The sequence below is a fragment of the Lepidochelys kempii genome, chromosome 6, assembly GCF_965140265.1.
Source record: "Lepidochelys kempii isolate rLepKem1 chromosome 6, rLepKem1.hap2, whole genome shotgun sequence".
NCBI classification, from domain to species: domain Eukaryota; kingdom Metazoa; phylum Chordata; order Testudines; family Cheloniidae; genus Lepidochelys; species Lepidochelys kempii.
This window is the reverse complement of record NC_133261.1, coordinates 23,698,145-23,709,449: the sequence shown is the minus strand read 5'-3', so window position 1 is coordinate 23,709,449 and position 11,305 is coordinate 23,698,145. Positions and strand designations below refer to the sequence as shown.

Below are 11,305 nucleotides of genomic sequence, written 5' to 3'. Positions count from 1 at the left end.
ATCTTTATGAGAGTTAGCTTTGAAGTGATGCAGTAGAATTTACAAGCTAATTCTGATTTTCTTTCCATTGGGTTTTACAACATGATTTAGAATCAAGTGCATGTTTAGGTCCTTCAGGGTGGGGTTTCAAAGGTTTCTAAGTGATTTAGGAGCATAAGTTTAATTGGCTTCACCTACATGGAGAATCAACGAGGCTAGTTAAGAAGTTTTTTTTTCTTTAAACAAAGCCCAAATCCAGATCACCGTTCTTCTTAGATGAGAGAGAAAACTTCAGGGACAGTAGGGTTATTATAACAAAACACCTCAACATCCATTTTAAACAAAACGTTTTATTAGCTTCTGTAGCAAAAGTTTAGTCAAATAGGCCAAATCCCATGTCATCATCAGACTCCTCAGACTCCTCCTTTTTCTCTTCTTTCTTCTCCTCAGCTGCAGAGAGAAAAGATTTAAACGGTGTTTACTCTCATCTGGGAATATTTACAGTACATTTTGGACATTGCAGGTGTGAGGAGATCCCAAAACACACACTCTTCATGAAAGGTTTCAGAGTAGCCGCCATGTTAGTCTGTATTCGCAAAAAGAAAAGGAGGACTTGTGGCACCTTAGAGACTAACCAATTTATTTGAGCATAAGCTTTCGTGAGCTACAGCTCACTTAAGTGAGCTGTAGCTCAGGAAAGCTTATGCTCAAATAAATTGGTTAGTCTCTAAGGTGCCACAAGTCCTCCTTTTCTTTTTACTCTTCATGAAAGGGTATCTTCCAATTAAATGGACACAAGTCACCCCTTTAAGTTTCAGTCTCCATATCTACTCTGTGCGTTACTAACAGATTCAATTTCTTTTTAACCTATATGTTTAAAGATTAAGTGCCAAATTTTGCCTTCAGAGACATATGCACCACTCTCAATTACATCCACAGGAGTTGCATACTCACACCTGAGGGTCCATTTTGGCTCTACAGACTTAAACCAGAACAAATTAATGAAGGTGAGGAGCAAGCAACTGTGTACAACTCTTACTGGTTGGCTGGTTTTAGCTAACTGCCTTCTATGCACACCACTTTAACAGTTCATTCCCAGGTACAGTGCAGAGATAGTCTTTAGTGCTAAACCATGTCAGTTAATATTTCAATCTCAGGACAAGAAGCCAAAATACAGCAGAAGAAAGAAAAGCTTCCTAAGTTTACATGATGGGAATTAAGGCACTAAGATTTGAATGTAATGAGTTTTCATAGAGGGGCTCCATTTCCCCCCTTGTTTCTACTGCACTGCACAACTATACTCACCAGCAGCAGGTGCAGCAGCGGGAGCAGCAGAACCTGGTCCAGCTGAGACTGCTACAGCTCCACCAACCGGCATGCTGGCAAGTTTGCCGTTACCTGTAAGGAACAAAAGGGTGGGGAACACTAATTAAGCACTCAGAATAGACCTGGCCCTGCAAATACTGCAACACGCAGAACCAAAGTTATGTAGTAAGATGGCACCTAGTCAATATGGTATATGGACATGTCTATGATAGGATGAAATGAATGAGGAAAAAAATATAAAAATATCTAAGGGATGTGATTACAGGCTCGCCTCTGACAAATTAACGCACACTAGCCACCTGCAAGGAACAATGAGGTGCCAGGTATTTGTTTGTTTAAAATACAGCACATTCTACAACAAGATTCTAGAGTTTAAGACTGAAACACTGGGCAGCTAGCCTACCCAAAAAACCAACAAACAACATGGTGTTGACAATAGTTTTGGGCAGTATTTTTTTGCCTACAAAATCCCCCAAACCTCCATATTAAAAAGTTAAGACATCAACAGCAAGCAAACTTTACCAAATAAAGAAAAAGGTATCCTTCGAGAAGAGCATTTCCTATATGACCTCTGCTAGGTCCTGTCTATTCTATGTTGTCTACAATGTGCTACAACCTTGGACTGTGCAGCAATGCAGCACTGTTTGGGAATATGATTAGATTGCCATGTACAGAAGGAGACCAAACAACACTGAGCTGTTCCAAGAAGTACTGTGTAATAACTAGGCCCCTCCAACACAGAAGGAATTACATTACAGATGGGACCTTTGAGATTAGTGACCTCACTACTGCTTAATGTCTCCAATTTCTGAAAAGTTTTCCCTTTTCCCTTGTGAATACTGAGAGTCCCTCTGCTTTCGAAGTTTGCTTACCCAGTCCTTTTGCTTGTACTTCTTTTCTAAGAATCAATTTCTAAATAATTCCTTAGAATTTCAGATTCCTATAACTAGCAAAATAAACATGTTTTATAATCAGGTCAGATATTCTAAGAAACCACGTACAGTAGAACCTCAGTTACAAACATCTCTGGAATGGAGACTGTTCGTAATTCTGAAATGTTCATAACACTGAAGAAAACATTATGGTTCTTCTTTCAAAAGTTTACAACTGAAAATTGACTTAATACAGCTTTGAAACTTTACTATGCAGAAGAAAAATTCTGCTTTCCCGTTTTTTTAACTAGTTTACGTTTAACACAGTACTGTACTGTACTTTTTTGTTTGCTGCCTGATTATGGACTTCTGGTTCCAACTGAGGTGTGTGGTTGACTGCTCAGTTCATAACGCTGGTGTTCATAACTCTGAGATTCTACTGTATTTCTAAAATAAATTATTCCATCAGCAGACAACTGAATCATTTTAAGAGTGTGTGGTAAGTGCATGCATAATGGCTCTTTCAGGTTTTTATACAACATTCACAGAAGTATCTAACAGCTACTGTACTTTCTGATAATCATTAAGGCCTGATCCTGTGAGCACTTAAGGCATGTGAGTAAAGTTACAAAAATATCTGCTTAAATGTTTGAAGGAATGGAGAGTAAATCATTAAAGAGCTTTGGGCTACTCGAAGTATTCAACATGCTATATAAAAACAATGTATTTGGTCAAAGCCAAATATTCAGTAAGTGGAACATTCAAATTGTTGTGCCCTTCTAAATTTATATTTATTAATTTTGCACTGAAGGTAAAATGTGATTTTTTTTTTTTTTACTTCATTGTTCTCTCTCAACAAGATTTATCACTTCTAGGTCTCCCTGAAATAAACAGAAGGCTTGTGAATGAAGGATTTAGTTCATGAAGTGACTTCTCGGAGAAAGAAAGTTCAAGAACACAATTGGGTAAACCAAGAGTTACAATTTAGAATGCTAAAATCTGGCTCATTCTCTCACCTAGCAACATGTCCAGAAAACTCTTGTTATGAGCAGACTAACTGTAAACTCATATTTAAGAGCACTTTCCAGTTTAATCTGGTCCACAAGCGAAACCTAGCAGGTACTGGCACTGACCTGCAGGAATTAGGATGGACCCCTACCCATTACATGATTTATCCCAATTTCTATCTTAATTGAGAGCCCTCTAAAGCAAGTCTGATTTAATGAGGAAAAACAAAATGGAAAAAAGAAAAGAAAAGAAAAATCTGGTAATTCTCCGCTCTTAAGGGTCTTTAAATTAGTGACTTAACTAGAAAGGCAATCATCATAAATGTCACCCCCTCATGCCAATACCATGAGATTACACTTACCCTGAGCAATGACATCCTCTACATTTTTTCCGTTCAGTTCACCAATAACCTATGGAAATTACATATAAAGTATTAAAACAAATTGTTTGATAAGCTGTTTTAAGTGTTAGTCAATCAGGCTTCTGTGTAATACCACCTAACCAGCTGCTTGTAAGACTCCATCTTGCCCTGTTTCTCAAGAGGAGAAACAATGAATATAGGGTTTTTTTAAAATAAATAATTTAACATTTAATTTTGAATTGACAACCTACGTTAAGACCTAAATTTATGATCTATTAAAATCATTTAAATAATTGTAAAAATAGTATTAAATAGTACATGTTTGCTGCTGATGTTTTAAAAAAAGTCAAGCCACTGAACTGGGAAAAAGCACTGGTTAAGTACCAGGAACCAGAGCTGGTTGAAGCGCTAAACCAGATTTTGACAATAGGCGCGCTCTACAGAGATTATTTTGTTCATTTCAGTTTATTCCTCTAATTCAGTTCAATGACTAGTTCATTCAAAGTTAAGAAACCAACTGGGAGCTGAAGAAGCAGGGAAACTTGTTTTCCCTCTTCCGATCTATGAATAAAAGCTAGGTGTGATGATATCTACTAGTTCTAAAAATAAGGACACAGTGACCAGAAATAATCAGTTCAATTCAACAACTATAGATAATATTTCCTATGTTTAATAAATCAGTTTTAACAGCAAAACATGTTTTGATGAACTTTCTTCCTTAGGTATCAGGCACATTCAAGATAATTTTTGATAAAATAAAATTAAATGCTGTTTTTGTGCTTTTTTTAAACTGAATTTGAATTTCCATCCAAATAGAGCCACAAGAAAAAAATTAATCTAGTAAATAGAAATGTGTCATTCATCAATTGCTAACATACAAAGGTAGAAATAAATACAAGTTAAGCTATATAACTGCTTATGTAAATATAGTGTGTCCACATAGTTAGCAAAAAGCAGGACCAAATTTTGTATAAAAGCTATATTTAGTAGCAAATCAACAAATTTCAATGGTTACCGAATCAATCTCTTTTTTAGGAGAATAACCAAAAAGTATAAATACAAAACAAGATTAAAATCTATGATTTAAATCAATATAGTTTATAGGACACTGAAATCCAAACAAGTCCACAGTTGGAAATAAAAACAAACATTAAGTGTGCCATGATAATAGCTCATCTTAACTAATTAGCCTCTCACAGTTTGTATGGTAACTTTCAACTTATCTGTATGTATGTATATACCTATATCTTACTATATGTTCCATTCTATGCATCCGATGAAGTGGGCTGTAGCCCACAAAAGCTTATGCTCAAATAAATTTGTTATTCTCTAAGGTGCCACAAGTACTCCTGTTCTTTTTGCAGATACAGACTAACACGGCTTCTACTCTGAAAAATGTGCCATGAATGAAAACTGAAGACTGACACACTGGAGCACCTGTGCTTTTCTGTAGTCATCTCCTCATGAAATCCATTTCAATGAGTTCACAATGAATTCAGGAAGCTCACAGCAATGAAGACTATAGAAGCCTTCTACAAGTCACAAAACAGACCCTCTGCAATGGTTTGTTAGGCATTTATGAAACTGATGCTGTACCCCCTTCCATGCACATGCTCTACAGCATGGGATCCTGAACCCGCATGTGTGTTCCTCAGTACTCTGACATATGCTAAAGCCCAGCTGATCATTTCAGCTTTTCACTGGAATGTAAATTTTACTATCAAAGTTGGAGTCCAGGCTGGCAAAGATTAAACAGGAAAACAGAAACTGCTACCATCTCAGAAGCAAGCGTTAAAGGTCAAGGGTGCTGCAGCTCCTCCCAGTGTATTTCAGCTATTGGACAGCAGTGCAGGATAAAGGAGAGTCACAAACCAATGTAAACAAACAGGGGAGGCAAGATTTTAACGATAGGAACTGTAATGTCAAAATACATTGCAGCTCAGCGATAGGGACATATCTAAACAACATTTTTCAACAGCTAATCTCCTGCTCAAGTGAAGCATGCAATATGTGAATTGCCATGTTTGTGTTTATTTACTCAGAAAGGCGTGTTTGAAGAGTCCTCTAGAGTTATATTGGAGTAATATCTGGTCAGTGTTAACAAATACAGATAAGTCAATGATGACAAGAACAAATTCTAACAAAACATTGTGGAAAAGGGATGATCAGTGAAAACTAGGTGAGTTTATATTTTTAACCATAATAAAAAAGTGTCAATTTGAAACACACAACAGAATAAGAACCTCTATTTCAGAGTGCAGAACTATATCCTAGTACTGCATGGATTCTGGTTACAGAGAACTAACCACTCTTTTGGTTGGATTTCTGAAGATTACAACTATCCACCTGAAAAACCTAGTTTCCCCAATATCCTCTCTCTCAATGCATCTCTTGTAATACCTGACACACCGTGACTGCAAATAAGATCATTTCTCATTTGAAAAAATCTTATAGAATTTCATCAATTGTTTTCTTTTTAAACACCTTTTAAAACACCACCACATTATGAAAAGTATTTAAATCTTTCTTCCCAATCTTCCTTCAAGCCCTTCTCTGCCACACAGCCTTTCAATACTGATCTCCAGGCTGACACTAATCCTGCAGAATCTTTATGTTTTTTCCTAGGTATTGTATCATCTGGGTGTATCTCATTTACTTCCATGCCATTACAGGAGCCTCAGGCATTGGTCCACCTCAGTGTTTCCTATGCTCTGCCCATGGCACCCAACAGTTTGTCTCCTGAGGGCTGTAATACTTTGGTCTAATTCCAGTTGTTAGGTTAGTGTGCGAGTGGCTGGATTGTATTAGTGGCCACCTTGTATTAATGGCCTGTGACACACAGGAGGTCCAACTAGAGGACACAGTCGTCTCTTCTGGCCTCAAACTCTTTGTATGACTAGTTGACATATGTCCCTTGTAGCAGGTACAAGGGCTTGTGTGTTTTATGGAAAATGCTGTGTATACACTTGGCACCCCAATAAATGTAGTGCAATAATGTTGCCAGAAGCTGGGAATGGGCGACAGGGATGGATCACTTGATGATTACCTGTTCTGTTCATTCCCTCTGGGGCACCTGGCATTGGCCACTGTCGGAAGACAGGATATTGGGCTGGAGTGACCATTCTGATGTTCTACCTTTTGCCTGAAAGGTATGACCCTCCACTAGATTTAGATCAATTTATTTTGAGGCCGTGCATAACTGCAAATTGAACACTGTATCTCACTAGAATTTTTTTTTGCCACCAGCGTCCACTAACCAGGCAACTACCAGCCTCTGATAAGCGCCATTAGGCAGCCCTTGTTGTATGCAGTGTAGTTGTAGCCGTGTCAGTTCCAGGTTACCACCACCTGTCTCTCTACAGAGACTTATCAGTTAGAAACATAGCTTGTATTAGCTCTGTCCAGTGAGGTTATTCAGACTGAATTTTTGTAAATAAGAGACCCTGAGATCTACAGAAATGCTGCCCCAAATACTTTTTATTGGGCAATTGGCACTTGAGAGACCATAACCACATACATACCCATACTTGGAACGACACAAATATTTTTAACATCTCTTGGATTAATAAGATAAGATTCATAGCCAAGTGAATACAGAAATGGCTCCCATTTGGATATTACACTGTCAGTTACTGCATTGTCACCTTGTTCAGGCGTTCATCATCCGTCTCAATGCCTACACTGTCGAGAATCTTCTTCAAGTCCTTTGAAGCGGGGGACTCGTTGCCCCCAAGGACGGCCAGAAGATAAGCTGCAACGTAACGCATTCTGAAAGAGAATTAAAATCTTTATCATGGAGGCTGTTACAGATTTTAGAAGCCAGGGACTTGTTCCCAGCTCGCTGGAGCCCTGTTGCAGTTACAAAAAAGAAAAGTGCCTTCTTAGCTTGAGTTAGCTAACTCAAGATAAAATCCTAGTGAAGATGAGGCAGTTTTCATGAGTTTTAAGATCGAGTTCTACGGGAGCCTAGTGTTTAACTGCTAAGCTATATTAAAACTACAAATTACCTCATCTTCCCTAGAATGTTACCTCCAGTTAAGAACAGATGTCCCCTCCCCACCCCCCAAGAAGACAAGGCCTTAGAGAAGCTGTTAGTCAAGACAGTTGGTTTTAAGTGTCCTAAAATAAATGGCTTTTACCTCGAGCCGCTACGAAAGTTGATACATACACAGCTCTACACTTCCAACCCTTAACAGTGACATCAGAGGATGTGGGGGGAGAGAATCTAAGCAGCTAGCAACTCGGCACCTTTCTGAACAGAGCCCGCTGGGTAAATGCCCATTGCAAGCTGAATGCAGGAGGGGGGCAGCCCAGCTGGACACGTCCCTGGCAGGCACCCGGAGGGGCTCAGCGAGCCCAGGAGAGGGGGCTCCCCCAGCTATGCAGGCAGGGGGCTACAAGGGGCTGTGCGTGGAGGGGCAGCTGCTTGGGCACGACGCTGATGGCAGAGCGGTTTACACACTGGCCTGCTAAACCCAGGGTTGTGAGTTCAATCCTTGAGGGGACCATTTAGGGATCTGGGGCAAAAATTGGGGATTGGGCCTGCTTTGAGCAGGGGGTTGGGCTAGATGACCTCCTGAGGTCCCTTCCAACCCTGATAGTCTATGCTTCTATGACCACCCCGCTTTCCCCCCCCCCCCGACTCCCAGGTTCCCATCCCGCCCCCATTCAGTGGGGTGCTCCCCGCAGCCCTGGTAAATCCCCCTTTGTAGCCCCCCACTGCGGTCCCAGCACTGCCCCACCCCACAAGCTCCCCCCTCGCTGCGATCCCTCCCCCCCGGTACCCCTCCCTCCAGCGTCCCAGGCCCGGCGCGGCAGAGCACATGGGGCCGCCATCGCTCCTTCCTCCCCCCCCCCGGCTCCGCATGGTCTCGGCCCAGCCCTGCTCACGGCCAGGGCGGGGGGGGTCCGGGCGCGCTTATTAGAGGGAAGGCGGGGGGGGGGGGGAAGGTCCGCACACTTACTTGACTGAGTGGGGTGGGACGGGAGCTGGGGCTAGGGACGTGCACTCGCTACGGCGGCCCGGCGGCTAAAGGGAAGGGGCAGGGCCTAGACCGACAGTTCTTCCTTTTACAACGCCTCCCCAACCAGCTCTGCCATTGGACGAACCCAGGCGGGCAGACAGCCAATGAGCAGTGAGATTGTTACTAGCGCTGCGGCCGCCATGACACTAGAGGCCACACCTCGGGCTGGCACGTGCTCCAGCCGCTCTCCTGCGGGGAGGGGGGAGAAGCGGAGGCAGGCCGAGGCCTCCGGCCGTGCTGGGCGGGGTGCCAGGCCCACTGGGGACCCTTCCTCCCCCAGCCCGCCAAGCTGGGGCAGCGTGGGGCCGCAGAGAGGGCGGGGCAGGAGATGGCGGGGCAGGAGATGGCGCAGCCCTCCCCCTCCTTCCTGCCTGCCCTGCAGCAGCTCGCCCCCCTGAGCGGTCACAGGAACATGGCACGCCTCGTCCCCTGGGCACCGTCTCCAGGGCTGACGGCCCTGCCTAGGTCGCCAGAGCCAGCCCGCGCAGACGTGGGTCACCCCACCCCCCCCCCTTGGCTGAGAACTGTAACAAAGGCACCACAGCACAGGAGGGCTTGGAAGAGACCCCTTTTTATTTCCTAGCCGCCGTCCTCTCCCCTGGGTCAGGGGAAAAAAAAAAAAAAAAGCAATCCCATAGCTGGAGTTTGTATCCACTGGATTCAGTGAGAAGGAAGTTAACACCCTTTCAAAGTCCCTCCTCCCTTTTGCTTTAAGATAAAATAGATCTTAAAAGCTAGAAATTGTCCCTCTAGGTTTCCCATTCCCCTCTACATAAGAAAATTGCTGTGTTTCAGCTCTAGTTTGATTTTTTTCTTCAGGTGGGTTAGTTATGGCCTCTGATTCTCCCACTGGTAAATACACAGCCTGGTTTGTCTCCCAAAAATGGCCTGGAAGGGCCCTTGAGAAGTCATCAATCCAACCCACTATGGTGAGGCAGAAGTCTCAGGACCAAGAACATCGGCAGGTGTTTATCTAACCTGTTCTTACAGTTAGATAAACCAGGGACATGCACTCGCTAAACCCCTGACCAATCTCCTTTCAGTTACAGGGATTCCACAGCTGCCACTGAAAGCCTATTTCAGTGCTTAACTACCCTGATAGTTATAAAGGGCACGTCTTCACTGGCACCATTAAAGTGTTGCCATGGCAGTGCTTTAACATGGCTTGTGTAGTTGCGGCAGCTCTAATAAAAAACCCACCCACCTCCACAAGGGGCATAGCTGCCAGCGCTGGGAGGGCAGGTGCACTGTCTACACTGACACTTTTCAGCACTGAAACTTGCAGCGCTCCGGGGGTGGGGGGAAAGGGTGAGTTTTTTTTCACACCCCTAAGCAAGAAAGTTGCAGCGCTTTAAAGTGCCAGTGTAGACAAGCCTTAAGTGTTTCCTAATATCTAATGTAAACCTCCTTTGGTGCAGATTAAGCCAATTACTTCTTGTCCTACCTTCAGTGGACATGGAGAACAATTTATCACCATACTCTTTATAGAAAGTTAACATAGCTGAAGACTTATCAGTTCCCCCTTGTCTTAAGATTAAACATGCCCAGTGTTATTTAAGTTTCTGCTCATAAGTCAGATTTTCTAAACATTTTTGTAGCTCTCCTCTTCATTAAATATATGGAGAGAGTCCAGAGTGGCACCCAGAATTGGACACAGAACTCCAGCTAAGGCCTCACCACTGTTGAATTGAATGGGACAGTTATCCTCTCATCTTACATGCAAGACTTCTGTTAATACAGTCCAGAATTATATTAGCCTTTTTCACAACTGCATCACACTGTTGACTCAATTTGTGATCCACTACTGTATAGCAGTGGTTTTCAACCAGGGGTCTGCGTACCCCAGGAGGTATGCAGAGGTCTCAGACTCAGACTTTAAGGTCAGAAGGGACCATTATGATAGTCTAGTCTGACCTCCTGCACAATGCAGGCCACAGAATCTCATGCACCCACTCCTGTAACAAACCTCTGACCTGTGTCTGAGCTACTGAAGTCCTCAAATCATGGTTTAAAGACTTCAAGGAGCAGAGAATCCTCCAGCAAGTGACCCGTGCCCCACACTGCAGAGGAAGGTGAAAAACCCCCAGGGCCTCTGCCAATCTGCCCTAGAGGAAAATTCCTTCCTGACCCCAAATTTGGCGATCAGCTAAACTCTGAGCATGTGGGCAAGACTCACCAGCCAGACACCCAGGAAAGAATTCTCTGTAGTAACTCAGATCCCACCCCATCTAACATCCCATCGGGCATATTTACCACTGATAGTAAAAGATCAATTAATTGCCAAAATTAGGCTATCCCATCATACCATCCCCTCCATAAACTTATCAAGCTTAGTCTTGAAGCCAGATATGTCTTTTGCCTCCACTGCTCCCCTTGGAAGGCTATTCCAGAACTTTACTCCTCTGATGGTTAGAAACCTTCATCTACTTTCAAGTCTGAACTTCCTGATGGCCAGTTTATATCCATTTGTTCTTGTGTCCACATTGGTACTGAGCTTAAATAATTCCTCTCCCTCCATGGTATTTATCCCTATGATATATTTATAGAGAGCAATCATATCTCCCCTCAGCTTTCTTTTGGTGAGGCTAAAAAGCCCAAGTTCTTTGAGTCTCCTTTCATAAGACAGGTTTTCCATTCCTCGGATCATCCTAGTAGCCCTTCTCTGTACCTGTTCCAGTTTGAATTCATCCTTCTTAAACATGGGAGACCAGAACTGTACACAATATTCCAGACGA

The 11,305-nt window shown here is 42.8% G+C and overlaps 1 protein-coding gene and 1 non-coding gene across 2 annotated transcripts; both read right to left on the bottom strand.

Annotated features, from left to right (window-relative positions):
- Positions 1-313: 313 nt before the first annotated feature.
- RPLP2 (ribosomal protein lateral stalk subunit P2) lies at positions 314-8,618 on the bottom strand. Its single transcript, XM_073347161.1, has 5 exons — positions 8,511-8,618; positions 7,191-7,314; positions 3,547-3,595; positions 1,285-1,377; positions 314-429 (listed from the first exon to the last, which is right to left on the bottom strand). Exons 2-5 carry the CDS (start codon positions 7,311-7,313, stop codon positions 353-355), a joined length of 342 nt encoding a protein of 113 aa, XP_073203262.1. The 5' UTR covers position 7,314; positions 8,511-8,618; the 3' UTR covers positions 314-352.
- On the bottom strand, positions 3,200-3,332 carry LOC140913959 (small nucleolar RNA SNORA52). Its single transcript, XR_012159720.1, has one exon. It is a non-coding gene; the product is annotated as a small nucleolar RNA SNORA52 (small nucleolar RNA).
- Positions 8,619-11,305: the final 2,687 nt, after the last annotated feature.